This window comes from Acomys minous, assembly GCF_964271855.1.
Source record: "Acomys minous genome assembly, chromosome: 8".
NCBI lineage: Eukaryota > Metazoa > Chordata > Mammalia > Rodentia > Muridae > Acomys > Acomys minous.
This window is the reverse complement of record NC_140489.1, coordinates 3,198,415-3,220,549: the sequence shown is the minus strand read 5'-3', so window position 1 is coordinate 3,220,549 and position 22,135 is coordinate 3,198,415. Positions and strand designations below refer to the sequence as shown.

Sequence of the window (22,135 nt, the reverse complement as noted above, 5' to 3'; positions counted from 1 at the left end):
GACTGGGGACGTGCACAAACATCAGCGAGGCTGGGCAGAGTAGTAGCTGCGCCTCCTGCTTGTTCTTGTACTCCCATGCCTGTAACGAGGGCAGAAGGCAGACGCTCTGCTTAGCGTTCTCATGAGCACCTAGTTCTACACAAACAGCTCGGTGTCCCGAGAAGGCGGTAACCATCTCTTAATAGTACTAGTACTCTTTTTTTTTTTTTTAAATAGTCCCAATACTGAAAAGTTTAAATGCAGAGCTGGGTGTGGTGGCACATGACTATAATCGCAGCACCCAGGTGGATCGCTGTGAGTTCGAGGCCAGCCTGGTCTACAAAGTGAGTCTAAGTAAGCCAAGGCTACACAGAGAAACTCTCTCTCAGAAAAAAGAAACAACCTCAAAAACAACAAAAAAAGTTTAAAAGCAGCTTTGGAATGAGAAAACTGATCTTTTATATCTGTTGACATTGAACTGAGAGTTTGACTTAATTTTAGGATGACCATACAAAGCTTGGCTATTTTTGTGATGCCAAGGGCAGAACCCAGGCCTCACACAAGCTAAGTGTGTACTTTGCCACTAAGTTACACCTACAGCCTGGTTTTGCCAACTTAAAAATTAAAATAATCTTTTTATTTTTTATTGCCGCTTATTTATTTATTAGCAGTGGGAGAACATGTGGAGACCAGAGTATAGCAACCCCCTCAAAATTATGGTTAATTTGCAAGTAAATCTTTACTGAAATTGTGAAAGTATTAATTTGGGAACTCTGGACTCTCTGGACACTTCTTTTTTTTCCCCCCGAGAAAGGGTCTCTCTGTGTAGCTTTGGCTGTCCTGGACTCACTTTGTAGACCAGGCTGGCCCTGAACTCACAGTGATCCACCTACCACTGCCTCTCGAGTTCTGGGATTAAAGGCGTGCGCTACTACACCTCGCTACTCTCCAGACTTCTAACAGTACCCATGTCCTTACAGGCCAGAAATTCTGAAGTTCGATCAAATGCTGCGTTGTTGTTTGTTGAAGCATTTCCTGTTAGAGATCCAAACTTCATTGCCATTGAAATGGACAATGAGATTCAGAAGCAGTTTGAAGAACTGTATGTAAGTATTGTCGCATAGGCGGCCACTGCTGGCTGCCTGTGTGTCCTGTGGCTTAGCTGCAGGGCAGTGCTTGGCAGCAGGGCGGTCCCTCAGAGTAGTCCCCACTCTGCTAGTGTCTCCAGAGGCTCAGATCCACACCGTCCCTTCCTCCTCCTTTTAGTCACTCTTGAAACATTTCACCGTGCATTCTTAGGTAGGTTTCCAGGTTCTATGTGTGCATGCCTTGTCACCAGTAGATGTGTGCTAGCACTTTGACTTGCAGACTTGACTCTACCACTCCCACTGATAGCTTTGTGACTTTGTGACATCATATGGGCTGAAAACATTCAGAACAAAACTGTGCCTCTATCAAATGTGCAGATTTTCTGTGATGCTGTTAGTCTATAAGCAATGCCATAGAACAGCTCCTCACGGGACCCTTCTGTGAGTGGCTGTACGTGAGCACTGCACATTGGATCCTGGAGCTAGTCCCCTTTAGGAGCACCTAGGGACGTGGACTCTGGCCAGCGTCTCTGCAACTTATGTATCTATTAGTAAGTTTTAAATTCCCAGCATGCTAATATGTAACACAAACAATAATTTACAGTGTCAGTCTTTCTCTTTTCTCCTACTTTTAGAGTCTGTTAGAAGATCCTTATCCTCAGGTCCGTTCCACAGGCATCCTTGGTGTTTGTAAAATAACTTCTAAATACTGGGAAATGATGCCTCCCACCATTCTTGTTGACCTCTTGAAGAAAGTCACAGGGGAGCTGGCATTTGATACCAGCTCAGCTGATGTTCGTTGTTCTGTTTTTAAGGTAGGGTTTTTAAAGTATAAAACTAACATTCTATTATAGGATAGTTTCATAGAACTATAAGGATTTCATAGGAAATAGAAGGTGAAAATATTAGAAAATTACATATTATCCTACTCAGAAGGGAAAATGTTACTGATACTGTGGCCTTATTTCTATATCAAAAGTATAAATTTTTTGTAAAATTTTATGAATTTTTTAAAATAAAAAATATTTTATGTATATGGGTATTTTGGCTATATGCTATGTGTATACCTGGTGCCCATGGATGCCAGAAGAAAGTGTTGGTTCCCCACGCAACTAGAGGTACAAATGATTGTGACTTTCATGTAGAGCAGCCAGAGGCATTGGGTCCTCCTGGAGCTGCTGTTAAATGCTGTTATCAGGTCCCTTTCATGGGCGCTGGAAACTGAACTTGAGTCCTCTGCAAGCACAATACATGCCTTTAATTGCTGAGCCATCTCTTCAGCCTCCAAAATAAGCTTTTAAAATCCAGATTTAAAGTATTTTCTAGCCAAGTATGTAGCTAAGACCTTTAGTAGGAGAAATTCTCAGGAAGCTGGGGCAGGAAGATTATGATTTTAAAGTATGCCTGAGTTGCCTAGAGACCCTGTTTCAAAAACAATATTGTCTCCATAAAATGTCTCATTGATTGGGCATAGCTTGCTAGCTATGTAGAAGCCTTCCTTTTTGCATCTGTGGACTGTCTTGCTGAGCCATCTCACCAGCCCTAAAGCATGTCTTCAATGTGCAGTTTCATGAAGATGATTTTTTTTCAGTATCATCTAAGATGCTTCCTACCTAAATGTTTTACTGATATGTTTTGATTTTGAAATGCTTTCTCTCTCTCTGTAGTGTTTGCCGATTATTTTGGATAACAAACTGAGCCACCCGTTATTAGAACAGCTTTTGCCACCACTCAGGTATAGTCTCCACGATAAATCAGAGAAAGTGCGGGTGGCTTTTGTGGATTTGTTGCTGAAAGTCAAAGCTGTGAGAGCTGCAAAGGTAAATTAGACATTCTTAGAGAAGACTGAAATACACAAAATGCATTTGTTACCACCTAATGGACTTAATTTTGATTTTAGGAACCTTAACAGTTTCTAATCAATTTGGTAATTCATGTATTTGCTAGATTGTCATAAAATTTAGTTTTGTGTTTCACATGAAAGGTTCTAGAAATAACATGTGTTTCATTTGGAAAGACTAACATAAACAAGCACCTTTACTTACTTTTTAAACATTACTTCTTGTGTGGCAGGCCTCTGTGCACAGTGTATTTGTGGAGGCCAGGGAGAACTTGAGGAAGTTGGTGCTTTCTTTCCACCATGTGGGTCTCAGGGATTGAACTCACTTTTCAGGCTTGGGTGCAGGCACCTTTACTCACTAAGCCATCTTGCAGGCTCTCCTTTACCCACTAAGCCATCTTGCAGGCCCTCCCTTTACTTTTTTTATTACATGGTAAAAGTATTGAAATGTTTGATGCCTCTCTACATATTTAGCACTGAGTAAGAATTTAAATATTATTTGCAAATGTTAGCTGAATGCTGTCCTACTTTTTTTTTTTTTTAAACAAAAACAAGGTAACATGTAACATGGTAAGTATGCACTGGGCACGGGGCAATTTATTGACATAATAAAGAAGGCATAATCTACCAAGCTCCAATTCAGTTTTTTTTTTTTCCCTTCTCTGATCCTGGAGATGAACTCAGGCCTCACGAATGCTATGCAGATGCTCTACTAGTAAGACAAGAGCGTGTTGAGTTCAGAAGTTCAAGGCCAAATGGTTCCATGTGGTGCCTGTTGTCTGTCCTTGGAATTAGCCATTGCGGCAGCATTGCCACCCGCATGTCTGCTAGTGTGCTGTGAAAAACAATTAGTTCTTTGCTCATGTTCTGGAAACTTCAGCTGTTTTCAAGATTATAGGAACGTTGATGATTTCCTTTTGCATGTCTCCACCTCCTACCCCAGTTTTGGAATATATGTCCCATAGAGGACATTTTGGTTCGCCTCGAAATGGATTCTCGGCCTGTGTCTCGGCGCCTGGTGAGCCTCATCTTCAATTCTTTTCTGCCTGTGAATCAGCCAGAGGAGGTGTGGTGTGAACGCTGCGTCACACTGATCCAGATGAACCGTGCAGCTGCCCGGAAGTTCTATCAGTATGCCCATGAGCACACTGCCAGCACCAACATTGCAAAGCTCATCCACGTCATCCGCCACTGCTTGAACGCCTGTATCCAGAGGACGCTGCGAGAGTGCGAGGAGGCCCAAAAGGAGTGCGCGCAGAACGCCAGCGTGAGTGGCTCTTTCACTGCACATTAAAGCAAGCAGATATTGTTTTGGTATGATTTCTCTAGTGCTTAGGATTTTTTATTTTCCACTTGTTTCAGTTAAGATACTTAAGTTCATTTTTCAAAAAGTCATAAATTATATTTTTTAAAGAATTGCGTTACTTCTTTTGTACTTTTACAGTCTGATAGGAAAGTTGTAAAAAGAAGACTGTCCTCACTGGTGGCACTTTGCCTTGGACCTCTCCGTGTTCGATCCCTCTTGGGTGTAGCACTGTCCAGCTAGACGGTGGACGTGGAGCTGGTGCCTGACACAGTCACTGACAGGATCTTCTGGGAACATTTTGGGGGTGAACTTCTGGGTGTAAGCTTTTTATAGACTTGTCTTTAATTGGCTTCATTCATTAAAATCCAAAGTGTCCCATAATAGCCAGTTAAGACTCTACTACACTCACTGTTTACAAGCAGTATTTTAAGCTTGTGGATAAACACTTAGGATTTAGATATCTAAAGTAAAACTTGAGGTTTTTTTGTTTGTTTGTTTGTTTTGGGGGGGACGTAGTACTCAAGTAGATTAAAAATCTGTCCTGTAGAAGAAAATTATGGTACCAGTATTCCATTGCTGGTATGCTGACTCCATGGCCAGGCCCTGGAGCTTGCTACTGCTACCCTGTGACCGGTCTAGAGAGGTAGGCAATAATATTCAGATTGCCTCTGTCATGAGGTGGCTTCTCTGCCAGTGCCATGGCAGAGTATTTCTCCCATCACATCTTGACAGGCAACTAGCTGCACCCCTGAGTAGATGTCCTTTGCTCTTTGTCCCTCGCTTGGCTGATCTGATCTGAAATTGGTCAGTAGAAACTGCTGAAGAAATAAAGGAAAGCAGATGTGCAGTGGAGGGAGAATAGTATATAGGACATTGTGGCGTAAGAGTCACACCTTTGCTGACCAGGGCCTTTTCATGGGCTCAGAGCGTCTGATTGGTAGAGTTTAAATCCCTTCTACTCTTCCTGCATTGTAGACAGGGTGTGTGAAGCTTGTCAGGGAGACTTAGCTGGGTTGCCATGTAGCTTTTGTGCTGTGATCAGGTGATCTACTTATCAGCCTGGCCCGAGGTAGTAAGCAATGGCAGAAGTGGGTAAACACCCTGCTCTGGGCCACTGCAGCCTTGCTCTGGCTCTGAAAGTGACTTTCCAAAAGAAAACATGAATTTGGAAATGTACTGTTTGAGAATTTGTTACATTTTTCTAAATATTGGATAACTTTAACCATGTTATTAGTAGTGAGGTCACTTAACTGTGAAAGCTTACAGTATCTCCTAGTTTAAGTTCTGTATCATTAGAAAGGACAGTGGTTTCCATTGTACTCTGTATACAAAACACATAATTTGCTATATAGGTTCTCATCCTTTGTTGGCAGTGTTTCAGAATACACAGGTACACTGTAACCCATGTTAGAAAAAAATAAATAACTTGTCATCCAGGTTTTCTAAGAACACATATTATGTATCTAAAACACTTTGTTTTGTTTTTGAGATAATCTCACTATGTATCCCTGGCTGTCCTGGAAATCCCCGGTGGCTTTTAACTTTGAACTTGGGATTATAAGCTCACACTACCATGTATAAGTTTTTGAAGAAGTCTTGTAAGGTTTTCTCATGGGAGTTGGGCTCGGTGGCACACACCTATAATCCCAGCACTCAGGGAGGCAAGGAAAGTGAGTTCGGAAAGTGAGTTCAAGGCCAGTCAGGTCTATAAAGGGAATCCAGGACAGCCAAGGCTACAAAGAGAAAGCCTGTCTTGAAAAACAAAACAAAAAAATGAAGAAACTCTGTCTCAAAAAAAAAAAAAAATTTTCCCCCCTCATTATGCCATGGGGGCATACAGCTTTAATCCTAGCACTTGGGCCGGGTGTGGTGGGGCACACCTTTAATCCCAGCACTCAGGAGGCAGAGGCAGGCGGATCACTGTGAGTTTGAGGCCAGCCTGGTCTACAAAGTGAGTTCCAGGATAGCCAAGGCTATATAGGAAAGACCCTTTCTCAAACAAAGACTTTCTTCTGGTCATCTATTAACATCCAAAGATATTCTTTGCTAAAATAAAATGTTGGAACTATTACTTAGGAGCCTAGTATTGCTAAAGTATTGTAGCCTAGCCTGCTAAAATAAAATAAGGAACCATTACTTAAGAACCTAGTACATTATTCAAGTGTTATTCTCAAAGGGGAATTGTGGTTTTCATAAATTTTAATGAGTCTTCTTGCTAAGATATTGAGCTTCTGTGGTTTACTGTAAATAAATGCACCTACTTATGTTTCTTAGGCTGGTAACACATAGGGTCACATGTTGTAGTGCTCAGGTTAAATGTAAGCGTGCTCTATTAGATTGCTTCTCTGTTCACAGAGCTAGAGCACAGAAAGTGTAAGGTAAGAAAGAATGGAACCTTTGATCAGTTTGTCACTGACAGGTTGCTTTATCAAATTTATTGGCCTTATTACATTCCAAAGCATTTGGTGCATGCTGACATAGCTACTAGGGAGAAACTTTGCTTCTGTGTACTCTTATTAGTCAAAATCAGTTTCATACTCACAGTTGAATGGTTAACACTAGGCTGAGTCACCTCTTCACCTCAGCATTAGATGTTACTGCATCTTGTGTGTCTGTTTATCTCCATGGGTCAGTCACTGATGTGCAGGTCACAAGCCAGGTCTAGTCACCAGCTCTGGAGAGGGATTTTGGTATACACATGTGATTTGTACTGAGCATTCTGGTATAGGGTCATTGTACACTATCAGCATAATAGGAAAATATAAACATTGTTTTTCTTTTTTAAATATGTATGTATGTATGTATGTATGTATGTATGTATGTATGTATGTATGTATGTATACAGTGTTCTGTTTGCATGTACACCTGCAGGCCAGAAGAGGGAACCAGATCTCATTATACACGGTTGTGAGCCACGATGTGGTTGCTGGGAATTGAACTCAGGACTTTTGGAAAAGCAGGCAGTGCTCCTTAACCTCTGATCCATCTCTCTAGCCCAAACAGATTGTTTTTCAACAAGCCGAAGAAACGTGCTGTAGTGGTAGTAGATTGTCTTTAGTCCTTATCTGTCTGTGAGTTGTGCCCTGCTGGACTCAGGCAAACAGTGTCTAGCAGCAGTGCCTGCTGGGGCAGCCCAGTGTTGTACAGCAGTTCTCAGTAGTTGTAGTGTAGTGTCATCTCATTTGTATGTGGTGTGTGCTAGAGTGTTAGTTTCTGATTTTAGAGAAGTTATAATGCATATAGATTGTTTCATTAAAGACAATAGAGTTAATTTAGGATTTATTTCTTAGGTGGAATTTGGAAATAAAGCTACATTCTTGATATAGATAGGTTCTAAAGTAGTGAAGAAAGTTTTATTGTATCATAGAAGTTGACATTGCGTTATTTATATTGCTTTGTGTCTGCAATTCTGAGGTGTGCTTTTGAAGATGGTACTTTTGTCTTTAACACTTGAGATTCTTTCACAGTAACATTTTTTGTGTCCTAGGTACTAGACAAAACATTGTCAGTGAATGACACTGCGTCCATGGCAGGTTTACTAGAGGTCATTGTGATCCTCTGGAGGAACATCCAGAGAAGTCTGGAAAATAATAAAGAGGCCAAGGTATATACCATTAACAAGTTTGCATCTGTGCTTCCAGAGTACCTGAAGGTATTCACGGTAAGTCTGGACCACTCTTACAAGTCAGGTGCTTTGTGATGGCAGCAGTTTCATCTCTAGTGGAAGTTTTGTCTTGTATGCATGGCAAGAAGGCCAGGGTGCCATGAGGGCAGTGTCTCGCCCTCTGCTTTGTCTCCTTGGCACCCAGGGTACTTATGGTTCAGAGAGAGCCCTTAGCTTTTATTTTTTGTTTTAATTTTTGTTTGTTTGTTTTTTTGAGACAGGGTCTCTCTGTGTAGTCTTGGCTGTCCTGGACTCACTTTGTAGACCAGGCTGCCCTCGAACTCACAGCGATCCACCAGCCTCTGCCTCCCGAGTGCTGGGATTAAAGGCGTGGGTCAGCATGCCTGGCTTAGCTTCTATTTTTGATGTTGGGGATAGTTTGGGATCTAATTTACTTGCAGTTTTAGGAAGAGGATTCTGTTTATGAACAAAAGATTCCATCTTATAGGTGTTTCCTAAGGTGTTTGAAGGCACACAGGGAGTAGATTTCCCTGTAGTATGAATTGTGTCTGTAATTCATGCAATTTAGTGAATTAAAAGATATTTTTAGGTGCTGGGAAGATAACTCATTTGGCAAAGTGCCTGCTGCATCGTCATGAGTACTTGAGTTTGATCTGCAGCACTGTATAAAAGCTGGGCTCGGCAGTGTTCATCTGTAATTCCAGTGCTGGAGAGACAGAAAGGTCCTTGGGGCTTACAGTCAGTCTAACCAAATTGGTGAATTTTAGGTTCAGTAAGAGACTATCTCATTTTTTTAAAAAAAGTGAAGAATATTTGAAGAATATGCCTACCAAAAAGGTGTACACATCCAACAAGGATTTAATTTACATAATAAATATGTTAAGTACATAAATATATTCAACAAAAACATATTCTTTGATAATTTCATTTACTTTATTTTGATGTTATTCACTGTTCCCACTTTCCTCTCTTAATCCCCCCATCTCTGAGCCCTTCCCAACATGTCCTCCTTATTTCTTTAAAAGTTTTCTTTTATCTCCTGAGTTTAATTAGGGTTCTTTTCTTGCATATATGTGGATGTCAGCTTATTTACCAGATCATATACAAGAAAGAGGACTTTTCAGCCAGCTGCTATTAAGTGCCAGTAGCCCCTCAGCTAGGCGTGGAGTCTCCTGCGTCCATTCCCGCTGGGATGTTGATGGCGTCAGTCTTGTCCAGCTAACCACAGCCTCTGACTTTGTGGGTCCCACATCTACATCGCAGCCAGAAAACATAGCAGTTTCCCCTTTTCTTTGACTCTTATACTTTTTGTTTTTCTGCTCCCTCTTCCATGATGTTTTCTGAATCTTGGTGGGGAGGGAGTTGATAGAGGGTGTCCTATTTAGGGCCGAGTACTCAGCAGTCAATCTCAGGACTTTGACCAGTTGTGGGTCTCTACATTAATTGATGCCTGCCTCAAAAATAGCTTTGTTTGACCAAGGTTGAAACGGGTGCTCATCTATGAGTATAAACCTACAGATTTAGAAAGCAGTTTGACACCATGCCTGTTAGCAAAGTAAAGGCCGTAGCTTTTCTTCTAGGACTTATACGTCAACTATGGCTTTGGGCCAGTTTTATAGTACTAGGAATGAAATCAGTTGTGTGAAGTAGGCCTTGATGCATTTTTAAAAAGTGATTGGTTATCTCTACAACAGTTATGCCGCCATTGCGCCAGTGGGTACATCTGGCCTGGCACATGGTTATGTTGCTTTCAGGGTCTGCTATAGGGAAAGACCGTCAGTTGCTTCTCTAGCAGCTCGCGTAGCAAGGCCGTCTGAAAGGAAGTTTCTAGCTCAGTTCCAGCTTGACTCCACTTTGTCCTGCAATCTGAATGTGTAGTATCTTATGCAATTACAGATCATGCTATATGTATGTCTGGTAGGCAACCAAGAGCACAGGCAATATTTTAGTTTCCTCTGGGGCCTCCCTTGCCAACAACTCAGTGCAATCTCAGGTGTGGTACTAGGAACTCTATTTAATAACCCATGTTTTCTAGGCTAGCATTAGCCACCAGTGCAGGGCACTCTATTCAATCACCATTAAAAAGAAACATTTTAAATTAGTTAACAAAGTAGTGAGTTTCTTTAAGGCTTTTTAATACATTCTTGCCTTTAGTTAACCCTCCACTTATTCTCTACTCCCATCCACACTAAACCTTTGCACCCTCAATATTCTCCCTATTTGCTTTTTGTAAAGCGTGCACACACAAAAAATATATAGTTTAGTTGTCAGGTAAAAAAATTTATAGTTTTTTTTATCGTGTTTTGGAGTATGTGTAAGGCTAATATGTGAATTGCTCACATCTTTATCACATTTTGTTCTCTGTTCAGGGTTTTCAAGCATATTTCCTTGTTAGTTACTCATGCATCATGTTTACTATAGATATTTGGAGTTAGAGGTCAAGGTAGCCACATTAACTGAATGCAGGGGAATGATAGATCTCACCTTAATTTTCTTCCTCTTTCTGTATTCATTTTTATTTTCAGGAAAATTATTTTTCCCCCTTTGGGATCCTAGATCTTTTAGCAAAGAATTATGTTGTGTTTTGTTTGTGTATATGTGTGTGGTGTGCATATGTATATTTGCATGCTTGTGCATGTGTGTGTATGTGTGTGTGCATGCTTGCGTGTTATTCACTGAGGGTAGTCTACTAGTTGAACCTATGACTCCTCAATATGTCCGGTCTAGCCTTGGGATCCCTTGTCTCTACTTCCTGAGCACTGGAGTTACAGCGAGGCTGCCACACCCACCCAGGATTTACGTGGGATTCCTAACTCCAGTCTTCAAGCTTGAATAACAAGGACTTTAACTTCCCATCTTTTACGTGGTGTTCCTGAAGGATTCTGAGCAATTAAAATCTGCTCAGTTTACTTTACTGCTGCAATAATAATGCTAATTAAGCTACAGTTTATTGCATTTAGTGCACGTTAGGTTTCACTATGCCCATTTTCTTGAGGTTTTGTTCATTCAGTCTTTAATAGCACTCTGCATTTCAGGAGGAAGAAGCTGTTTAGGCTCTTTCCTCTGTGGTTTACTTGATTCAAATTGGTATAGGATCAATTAGACAGACACTTATTTTGAAGCTACAAAGTTACAAATAACAGTCTGATTCGTCATGTATAATATTATCTGAATAACATAGTCCTCTTAAGAGTTATTTTCGAAAGAAAAGAAAGAAAGAAATGATTAAGAAAAAAATCAGCCAGGTAGTGGTGGTACATGCTTTTAATCCCAGCACTTGGGAGGCAGAGGCAGGGGATCTCTGAGTTTGAGGCCAGCCTGGTGTACAAAGGGAGTCCAGGACAGCTAAGGCTACACAGAGAAACCCTGTCTTGAAACCTCCTCCCCTGCAAAAAAGTTATGTTCAAGATAGGTAATTAGTCAACTTTTCCCTGTCATCAGAAATGTTTTGAAAGTAAATAGAGCTCCATGCCTATACTTGTTGCACTTAGTGTTTGCTCAGTAGTGAAGGTGGCATAGAAATGTCAGGATACTTGATTCAAGTAATCTCAGCCGTAAACCTGAAGGGTTTTCTCTAGATAGTGAAGGAATTACTGGAGTACCTTTTGAGCAACTGTGGAAACAGGTTATTAGGAAAAGTATCCTATTGTCCATTCCTGTGTTAGCTTGATGTTCTTTTTTGTGTTTCCAGGATGAGCGCTGCAAGATCCCTCTGTTCATGCTAATGTCCTTCTTGCCAGCCTCTGCGGTCCCTGCGTTCAGGTACGCTGCCCCAGAGCAAGAGTCTATCCTCACTGGGCATTGCTGTCAACTAGTCTGTGCTTCTCCTTCCTGCCTTCCTTCCTCTCTCTCTGTCTGGGGAGAGTGTTAGGATGTGATCTCAGTGGGCTCTGAAGTTGTTACAGAGCGTCCGTGATCTCCTCAGCTGTGACTTTACCTCACGTCCGGGCAGCATTCTGATACCCAAAGTGGTAAGCTCTGGAGTCTCTGGTCACTGCTGCACCACACGGCTCCATGTACTTAGCCTGTGAGTACAAAATACACACGTGAAAGGAAGAATGTCAAAACACTGAGTACATGGTAAAGTGTTTTCAAGAAGGGGATTAAATAAGCTGTTGAGGGCTGGAGAGTTGGATCAGTGGTTAGGAGCACTGGCTGCTCTTCCAGAGGACCTGGGTTCAGTTACCAGCATCCACTTGGCATCTCACATCCACCTACTACTCCAGTGTCTGCGGATCTGATGCTGTCTTCCGGCCTCCTCAGCACCAGGCATGCATGTGCTGAACAGATATATAAGCAGACAAGCATCCGTACACTAAATTAAAAATCTTTTGAAAAGTAAGCTGTTGAGATCCTTTTCTCTAGTTCTTTTTACACTTCATGTAGTGGGCACACAGTCTTTCCGTGTGGCTGGTGAGCAAACACTGGGCCTTGCATATGCTTGTCATGCCTTTGATCACTGAGCTATTTGCATACTATTTTTTAAAATGTGTGTGTATGTCTATGTCTGTGTGTGTTATATGTACCTGAGTGTGTGTACACCATTTGTGTGCAGGAGCCTGTGGAGGTCAGAGCGCCTTAGATCCTCTAAACTAGAGCTGTGGCTAGTGAGCCACCATGTGGGTGTTAGGAGCTGAACCTGAGCTCTGTACAAGAGCAGCAGATGCTTTTAAACCTGCGCCAGCTGTCTCTCTAGCCCCCACACACTGTTTTTTTGTTAGGCAGGATAGTTCTGGGTTTGCTGCTTATGAATGAGTAAAACTTTCTTGGTTTTATTTACAGTCAAGAAAATAAAAGTCTTTACAATTGTATGTTTACATGCATTTTGTCTGTATATGTATGTGTACAGCACAGAATGTGTGGAAGCAGAGAACAACTTTTGAGAGTTGGTTCTCTTTGTGAAATCTGGGAGTCCAACTAGGTCATCAGGCTTTGTGACAAAGCACCTTCACCTGCTGAGCCAGTTTGCCAGCCTCCAAAATGAATGTTTGTGGCATAACAAAAATTATTGTCCTATCTTTGTCTTATTGGTCTTTTGCTTAGATATTTGGGTTTTTAATTTTGTGGCTTTTGTGGTTTCATGTGTGTGTGTTTCTTCTGTTTGCGCTTTGAAGAGAAAGGGTGTGGAGTCAGGTGGGCAGGGAAATGGGAAGGGTCTGAGGGGAGCTGCAGGAGTGGGCCGTGTGATCAGAGTATATTACGTGGGAAAAAAAGGAGAAAAAAATATGCCATAAATTCAGACCTCAGTAATGTAACAGCCAGCTCCAGAAACAGGAGAGGGTTGGGGTGTGGCTTACATCCTTCTGCAGCTCCAGGCTGTTGGGGGTTTTGTGGTGGGACAAGTACCAGTGTAACTATGAGGCCTGTGTGCCCTTGATGCAATCAGGCTGTCGCCTGGTTTTCCTCACCAGGTGGGAAAGTGGGCCTTTTTGAAGAGATATTAACCTGATTTTTCTACTCTCTTTTCTAGCTGTGGTGTGATTTCTGTTCTGAGAAACCAGGAGGAGAGTGTTACAGGCAGGAGCTACTGTACCTTGCTGGATTGTCTCTGTTCCTGGGGGCAAGTGGGGCATGTCTTGGAGCTCATTGTTGACTGGCTGCCTACTGGGCCACCTCAGGCCAAGGTGTGTACACAGCCATGCCTCTGCACTGTGCGGAACAAGGGCATCGGCAAGTGGTATAGTGTTCTGGGAACATAAGCTCTAATTGCCTCTTTGTCTCACTGCTCTTCTTCAGAGTAATCCGGCCTCTAAACGTAAAGTACAAATCAATGACACGTGCCCAGTGAAACCTGAGTTAGCATTGTTGTACATGGAGTATTTGCTGAACCATCCAAAGAATCGAGAGTGCATCCTGTCTGAACCCCAGAAGAAACTTAACCAGCTTTTAAAAGCATTTGAGAGATCCAAGGTAACTACTTATTTGGAAGTTAAAGTGACTTCATACAGTAGTAACAGTGATGCAGTAAGATGTAGTTTTCATGTTTGGCGCTGTGTTTGTGAGCTGGAAAAGAACTAAGAATGAACATGTTGATGCTGAAGTGGACAGGTGAGGCTGGGGTAGAGCCATGCCAGGACCTGTCCCTTGGTCCCACAAGCAGTGTTTAGAGGCCACAGTTCTCCATGGCTTCCAGCAGGTCAGGGATCCAGCTTGCCTCCTTTGGTCGTGTCCAGGCCCAGTGAGGAAGTACTAGCTCGCTCAAGTCTTAGGCAGTGTTCTCTAGGGATCCTTGTTTCCCAAGTGCCCTTTTGATTCCTGTTTTTCCTGTGCGGCACTGGCCTGGCCACCTCCTGTAGGATTCTCCATCAAACAATCCTTATTGCTGCCGCCCTGGATGGTGGTTCAGCAGAGCCTGCCCTGGGGAAACAAGCCGTGGTCCTGGGGCCCTGTGCCCCTGCTAACAGTGCCATGTGCTTCTAGAGGCTGCTCGGCAGGTAGTGTCAGGTGCAGGGATGGCATCGAGAGCTGCACTGCTGGTGACCTGCTGTGCCTGCAGGTCAGGGGCTTTCTACCTTGCTTTGATGTGGTCATGTCATTCAGAGTGTGGACCCTGGGTTGTGATTTTACAGGCAGATCTGGAATCATTTCTTCAGTCTCCAACTGAGAATCCCGTCCACTTCAATAAAGCAGCCAGCCTGCATGCCTTTGGTCTGTACTGCAGGCTGAGCGTCCATCTTCAGTACAAGGTATGCTATCTAGTCCTCATGCTCTGAGTGTCATGGAGCAAAGCTGCTTTTGTTACTCATTAGCTTCTTTGTTGTGTTGGATAGTTCTGCTCAGAAGAGAAAATTCATCTGTCCATCTTGAATGACACCGGGTCTTGGTTAGAAAACAAAGTTTTACCTCTTCTTCAAGACCAAGAAGAAGAACGTCAGAAGCTTCAGAGGGATGTCTATCAACAGCTCATCCAGGTCAGCAGTTGACACAGAGCTCACGCTCTTGATCTTGTGCTGTATTTTCTTTTTCTTATTTTTAATGTATGTTACTAATTTATTCATATTACATCTCAATTGTTATCCCATCCCTTCTATCCTCCCATTCCTCCCTTCCTCCCATTTTCCCCTTATTCCTCTCCCCTATGACTATGACTGAGGGGGACCTCCTCTCCCTGTATATGCTCATAGGGTATCAAGTCTCTTCTTGGTAGCCTGCTATCCTTCCTCTGAGTGCCACCAGGCCTCCCCCTCCAGGGGATGTGGTCAAATATGGGGCACCAGAGTTCATGTGAAAGTCAGACCCTACTCTCCACACAGCTGTGGAGAATGTCCTGTCCACTGGCGAGATCTGGGTTGGGGTTCGAAGTTTACTTGTGCTGCATTTTCAAGACAGCTTACTTTGTTGTAAAGTGGTATAGCTTCCGATACCTAGAGTGGCCTTACGTTTACAAACACAATCTGCGTACTTTTAATTCAGATTAACATGTTGCACATGACAGTTATTTGGTTATGTTGGTAGTGTCTATAGAGTTCTTATGGAAATAATAAAAATATATCTGTTTATGGAAATTCCTTTAGCAATATAGTTGTAGACATTTGCTTGTCACATTAGTACATCACATCACGAGAGAGGTTTTCTGGGCTTGATACCTTCCTTGTTGAAAGCTTTTGTTATTGATGGATCCATGCGTGTCTTGCAGACTTACCTGGCTGTGTGTAAAGATGTTGTCATGGTGGGCCTTGGAGATCCTACATTTCAGCTACAACTTTTACAGCGGAGTCTTGGCATAATGAACACAGGTACTTGAGCATCATTCATTCATGAAAGGAGTGTTTGAGTAAGTACTTTCAGCCAGTCCATGCTTCCAGTCCTTAATCCTTCCCTCTGTAGGGAAGGATTGCTTCCAAGCAATTTATATGAAACACATACTGGCTGTTGCCAAGCCAGTTGTTTATTGGCTAATGCAGCCAGCAGTTTCAGAGAGGCTTCTGGTGTCCGACTCACTGCCCAGGTTCTGGCAGATTCTGACAGGGGTCTGCTCCCTGGATCTGCCTCCTTGGTGGGCAGACATCTCCACCTGGCACCTGCTGGGGACCCTCCCAGAACAAGGGTGTGAGTGATGCGGCCAGGAGGGTGGCACACCTGGAACCAGAGCCAGTGATGCCTCTGACGCAGCGTATGACAAAAAAAGCCCTGATCTTGTGTCTTCCCAAGCCCTAGTCGTCCACATCCAGTGACAGTGCCTCTGTGTTATAGACTGGTAGTAGTGTTTTTTTCTACACATCCAGTTACCGAGCTCTATCTGTCCACACTTGAAATTTTCAGTAAAGTCCAGTAGTTTGCTGAAAGATGATGTCCCTCATTAAATGCAGTTTAGCACGTTTAGTCGGACAAGGTTAGCCCTTTCGGTCAGTGATGTGAGTGATGTAGTTAGGACTCCTCCTGTAGCTTAGACACCTTCCAGGCAGCCTGAGTGGAGTCCTCCCCTCCCTGTGGTGCCAGACACTAGTTGGCAACTCCAAGTCATAAGATACTGTGTTGGTTCACAAATTCAGCTCTTTTTAATCATACTCTATAGTAAAGACTACATTCTGTATATAAGATTAGTAATTGATGGGGCTGGAGAGATGGCTCAGACGTTAAGAGCACTGACTGCTCATCCAGAGGTCCTGAGTTCAATTCCCAGTAACCACATGGTAGTTTATAACCATCTATAATGAGATCTGGTGCATGCAGGCAGAACACTGTGTACATAATAAATAAAATCTTAAAAGATTAGTAATTGAAATAATCTAAATGATTTGTTTTCCCACACTTCATTTATCATTTAGGAATTGTTTTCCTGTATAAAGTTTAATACTGTAAAATTTTTGCTCTCCAGCTAGTTTGTTTCATTATGTGGAGGTGCCCAGTTCTGTTAGAGCTGGACCTGAGTCCAGCAGTTGGGGGAGGTGAGACCTAGAGTCTACTGTTTTCTGAACTTTTTGCTCTACTTGAAGGAGGCAAAGTGAAGAAGCCATTTTCAGAAGTTATGTTTACTTTTCTAGTGCTCTGATAAGACGCTATGACCAAGACAACTTATAGAAAACATAGTTTATTGAGCTACTGCGTCTGTGGCTTTCACAGCAGGGAGCATGGCAGCAGGCAGACAAGCATGGAGCTGGAGTAATAGCTGAAAGCTTTCATCTTGAGACACAGCCATGGGGATGGAGGGGTGGGGGTGGGAACAGGGAGGAGAGTGCGCATGTGCGCGCACATGCTCACCTGGAATGGCATGAGTTTTGAAACCTCAAAGCCTGTCCCAAGTGAATTATCTCCTCCAATACAGCAATACCTTCTTTTTTATTTTTAAATTAAAATCTTTTTTAATTTAAGTAATTTATTCAGATCACATCTCAATTGTTATCCTCTCACTTGTATCTTTCTGTTCCACTCTCCCTTACTCCCTTCCTCCCTCCCTCTATTCCCCTCCCGTAGGCCTATGACTGAAGGGGACTCCTCCCCCTACCATATGGTCACAGCCTATGAGGTCTCATCTGGGTAGCCTGCCTACCCTTCCTCTCAGTGTCACCATGCCTCCCCACCAAGGGGAAGTGGTCAAATAGGGGGCACCATAGTTCATGTCAGAGTCAGTCCCCCCACTTTACACACAACTGTCCATTGGCTAGATCTGAATGGGGGGGTGTCTAGGTTCCTGCATGCATTGTCCTTGGTTGGTGCAGTAGTTTGAGCAGATGTCCCTGGGTCCAGATCCGCCAGCCTTGATGGTCATCTTATAGGGTTCTAGGACCTGGGTCCTTCCATTTCCTCATTCTCCCTTACCTCTCTCACCTGGAGTCCCAGTAGGACGTCCCAACGTCTGTCCCAATCCCCTGCCTAGTGAAGACGCTCAGAGGACGTCCCTGTTGGGCTAGTGTCCAGTTATCAGTGAGTGTCTACCATCAGCAATACTTTCTAATCCTTCTCAAACAATTCTACCAATGAGGATCCTCAGTCAGACACTCACTGTGTTCATGTTAATCACACCTTGGTAGGAGATTCTTTATAAACCCAAATGGATATTCTAAAGAAGTCAGGTGTGTAAGCCAAATAAGTTAGGGGTTTATGCTCACAAACTTAAGGTGCTTCCACTATAATACGGTTTGTGGAAGATCAGGCACCAAACATAACAGGGCTATAGGAAAAGATTTCTTACTGAAAAATACCAGCCCAGTTTAAAAAAAAAAAAGTTTATTTTTTAAAAGTAAAGACTGTAGGACATCGAGGGCTTGAGAGAGAAAGGACACTGATAAAGAATAATGTAAGATTTTTTTTTTTTTGATTCAAGCATCTCAGAGACCAGGTCTGTCACATGTTGGATACAGTGCAGGAGGTTTCCCTACAGCTTACTTACATGTGAGGCCATCTATGCAGTTTGCTGTCCTTGCTGAAACAGGGGCTGTTTGTTCGTTGGCAGGTACTCGGCAACCTAAAAATGAACATAGTGGGAGAGTTTCAGATTAGTGGCCTTCTTGTTTTCTGTCTTGTAGCCGTGAGTCCTGGTCTGTTGTTAGCAGGTTGTCCTGACTAGCATGTTGCATATTTGGCTCATAAAGTATACACACCTAAATAGAATGAAATGATAGTTAAAATTTTTAGCTTTCTAAGTTTCTTTCCATGTTACTAGGACTACTACTCACTCTGAGGAAGAATGTAAGTAAACACTCCTTTGTCTGTATTTGAGGTAGGGATCTCTAGAGGATAATGAATCTGTATCTATAAAGTGGATTTATTAGAATGACTTGCAGGCTGTGGTTGAGCTAGTCCAACAGTGTCTGTCTACTGATGGAAGGTCCATGAGGCTGGATTCTCAGCTGGTCTTCAGTATATACTGGAAACCCAAAGAAGTAGGATCTAGTGCCGGTGAAGGATTGAACTCGCTGGCAGGGTGACCAAGCAAGCTACCTTCTTCATATTCTTCATACATGCTCCCAGCAGAAGGTGTGGCCCAGATTAGAGGTTCATCTTCCCACTTCAAAACCGCTGTCTGGTTTTCGTCAGCATATCCTGGTTTAAAGAGTTCATCACCTGCCCTGTCAGTGGACGTCCCACATGACAAATGTATATGAGGAGTAAGTTCTTCCATCTGCCTCTGAATGGCAGAGTAGTAGCTCCTTGAAAGTTTCTGCTGTGGTTTAGTGATTTTACAAAGCTGCTTATTGATTTTGGCAGAGTCTGAGACCTAGAGGATCATAGAGAGCCCCTGGGATGGAAAGTCTGTCTTAGCAGGAAAGTTTGGGGTGTAGTTGGCTATGGTGTCTGGCAGAGCTTGCCGGATCTTCAGTCCATTTTGTAGCTGAATGGCTTTACCCTTCATATCCAGACCCATTCTCTGGGCAAGTCCTTGTGGTCACTTGAACCATAGGCTGTCTATGAGCAGCATCATTTCTGTGCTTTATTGCATGCTTGTTTTTTATTATTTTCATGCATCTTGTACCATGGGTTCTGCCAGGAGGCTCGCTGTCTACTAGGTTAAGGGTAAATCAGCACCTGAGCCATGTGATGGAGTGGGACAGGTGGCATAGGGTTCCCTTGAAGCTTACTGGGGGAAGACCACTGTCTCTTCCTTATCTTTTACTGGAGAGATCGATCAGGGAAAAAAAAAATGGAGGAAAGTTATTATTAGGCTTATACACAGAGGGAATTATACCAAATGTACCCAGTCAGGGAGGCAATTGAAAAAAACCAAAGGAAACAATTAATTACTACCAAGTATCAGAAATACATGAGGTTATTAAGTGGTATTAGAGATGTGAAGTTGGGCTCGTTTTGCTGGGTTTTTACCTACGTACTAATGTAAGAGAAAGGCTACATTTTCTAATGTAGGTGTCATAGTGCCAATTGTCCACATACAGTGAACAAAGTTCTAGGTTTACTGGCAGAATCAGCTGCACTGTTGCTGCTGGGAAGAGGTTTTTGTGTGTTGCGTCCTAATTTGGATTAATCTGATCAAGATGTCTGGTGCAGACTCAGTGGTGGCGGCTCTTCTGCTGCTGTCGTGGGCGTGCTCTCAGAAGCTGAGCTGAAGCTGTGCTGAGGTAACGGTGCTTCCTCTTTTCTCCCTAGTGAAGGGATTTTTTTACACTTCATTACTTCTTGGCATTCTGAAAGAGATAACTGGAAGCTCCATGGTTCCCAGGACAGATTCATTTGAAGAAGTCACAGTGCTGTTTGACTCCGTCCAGGAAGTATTTCAGAAGATGTTGGAATGTGTTGCCGGAACTTTCAGGCAGCAGCCAGAAGAAAGCCTGCTGGTTGGTATTGTGTTTGAATGGGCCAGGCTGTTTGAGGGGGTTGGAGGGGGGCCATTCTCAGGGTGTCTGGGTTACATGTGTGCAGGCTCTCCCTGTGCTCTCTGCGGGGCGCTGATCAGTGGTTGATGCCAACCCTAAAGTGAAGCATGCCTGCGTTCTTTGGTGGCATTTAGATCCTCAGTGGTGAGCGCAGGGATTGAGGTCACGTGAATGACAGGGCTGTCCACAGAACTGATCCCTGCACGCAGCCTGTGAACTGTCCATAGAGAATATATTTGTGAAGAGGGTCAGTGCCTGCCTCGGAGAATGCTAACTCCCGCCACCTGTTATGTCTCCATTTAGAAGGATCTTGGAGGGACCAGGGTTTTCTGTTGATGGTGGAAAGTTCATAGAATGAGGTAATTGAGGTGCTGGGTCATAAAAATCAAAGGGTCTAGACCTGAAAAATGTAAAGCTGGTTCCTGAAAAAGTTATAATGTTAGCAGAGAGCCATTTTTTTTTCTATCAGTAAGCTATTGTTTTAATTCTTAAAAAATGTTTAAATGGGAGGCTGTTTATGGAATATCAAGGAGTCTCAATTTTATTCTAGCATTAGCTGATAAAAATGCTTGAACATTGTTGGTACTGTTCATGTTGCTCAGTTTATGTTGCTTCAAGTGTCTGATCTCTATGTAGTTCTTGTATTCCTCCCAACTCTCCCACCATCCAGTGTAGGTTCATTCAAAATACACTACCTGAGCTGATGATTACTTACTACTTATTTATGTGAGACAAGCTCTCACTCTGCAGCCCAGGCTGGCCTTGAACTCGCTATAGTCGACAAGCTCTCATTCTGTAGCCCAGGCTGGCCTTGAACTCACTATAGTTGACAAGCTCTCACTCTGCAGCCCAGGCTGGCCTTGAACTCACTATAGTCGACAAGCTCTCACTCTGCAGCCCAGGCTGGCCTTGAACTCGCTATAGTCGACAAGCTCTCACTCTGCAGCCCAGGCTGGCCTTGAACTCACTATAGTTGACAAGCTCTCACTCTGCAGCCCAGGCTGGCCTTGAACTTGATACAGTCCTTCTGCTTTAGCCTCCTGCTTTCTTGGATACAGATTTGAGCCACAATATCTGGTGCTTGGTTTTTTAGTTGTGATTTTTTAGCTCCACTGATAATGACTGATGTATTGTCTTGTAGCTCTTTCATTCTGTTCAGACCCCTCTTCACGAATTCATCACCACCGTCCAGTTCTGGCACAAGGACACCGCGGTCCACCATGCTGTGCTTTCTACTCTGATTGCTGCACCTGTGGTTGAGATAAGTCACCAGCTGCGGAAGGTATACTAACTCTGAAACTGCACATGTTTCTTGACTGTTCTGCTTACAGTACGTGGGTAGGTGTTTCCAGTGTAAGCTTTTGGTGAGGACTGTTTTGCCAATTCCCATTCCTTTCCGTTCATTTGGTTGGCTGTCTAGAGCTATGTGGCAGCTGTGGTGCATATGCTAAGGGTATTGTCTCTCCTGACTGAGATGGATCCATCTCCATGATGCAGACATGGAGTGAGTTGATAGTTCTCAAGATTATTCTTTGCTAGAGAGGAAATCAACGATAGTTAGGTAAAACATTCAGGACTGCTCTGGACTGTATTGGTGTACGGTGGTTCACATCTCTGTGTGCCTTTTTTTCTTTTCTTTTATAAACATAGGAAGCTTGAATATTTAAAAATCCCAGCACTTGGGTGGCAAAGGTGGGTGGATCTATGGGAGCTAAGGCCAGTCTGGTCTACAGAATGAGTTCCAGAACAACCAGAGATACACAGAGAAACCCTGTCTTGAAAAACAAATAAATATACAAACACAAACAAAAAGTTGTGTTTATCATGTATGAGTGTTTTACCTACATGTGTGTATATGTTACTATATGCATGCTTGGTGCCCACAAAGGCCATAAGAGTGTATTGGATTCCTCTACAACTGAATTTACAGGCTGTTGTCAGCTGCTTTGGGGGTTCCGTGAATTGAGCCTGGGTCCTCTATAAGAGCAGCAAGCTCTCTTAGCAGCTGAGCCATCCCTCTAGCTCCAG

The 22,135-nt window shown here is 43.1% G+C and overlaps 1 protein-coding gene across 5 annotated transcripts in view; it reads left to right on the top strand.

Moving 5' to 3' along the window:
* The window catches only part of NCAPG2 (non-SMC condensin II complex subunit G2), a 59,638-nt gene that overhangs the window by 17,523 nt on the left and 19,980 nt on the right, over positions 1 to 22,135 (top strand). For 4 of the 5 annotated variants that reach the window (XM_084792260.1, XM_084792262.1, XM_084792261.1 and 1 more), the window contains exons 11-23: positions 960 to 1,085; positions 1,703 to 1,882; positions 2,735 to 2,887; positions 3,851 to 4,174; positions 7,701 to 7,874; positions 11,530 to 11,600; positions 13,309 to 13,462; positions 13,575 to 13,748; positions 14,408 to 14,524; positions 14,609 to 14,749; positions 15,475 to 15,574; positions 19,881 to 20,068; positions 21,249 to 21,389. In XM_084792260.1, the coding sequence (XP_084648386.1) occupies positions 960 to 1,085; positions 1,703 to 1,882; positions 2,735 to 2,887; positions 3,851 to 4,174; positions 7,701 to 7,874; positions 11,530 to 11,600; positions 13,309 to 13,462; positions 13,575 to 13,748; positions 14,408 to 14,524; positions 14,609 to 14,749; positions 15,475 to 15,574; positions 19,881 to 20,068; positions 21,249 to 21,389 (2,043 nt within the window). The remainder of the gene's footprint in view (positions 1 to 959; positions 1,086 to 1,702; positions 1,883 to 2,734; positions 2,888 to 3,850; positions 4,175 to 7,700; positions 7,875 to 11,529; positions 11,601 to 13,308; positions 13,463 to 13,574; positions 13,749 to 14,407; positions 14,525 to 14,608; positions 14,750 to 15,474; positions 15,575 to 19,880; positions 20,069 to 21,248; positions 21,390 to 22,135) is intronic. The other variant, XM_084792263.1, reaches the window with a different exon arrangement.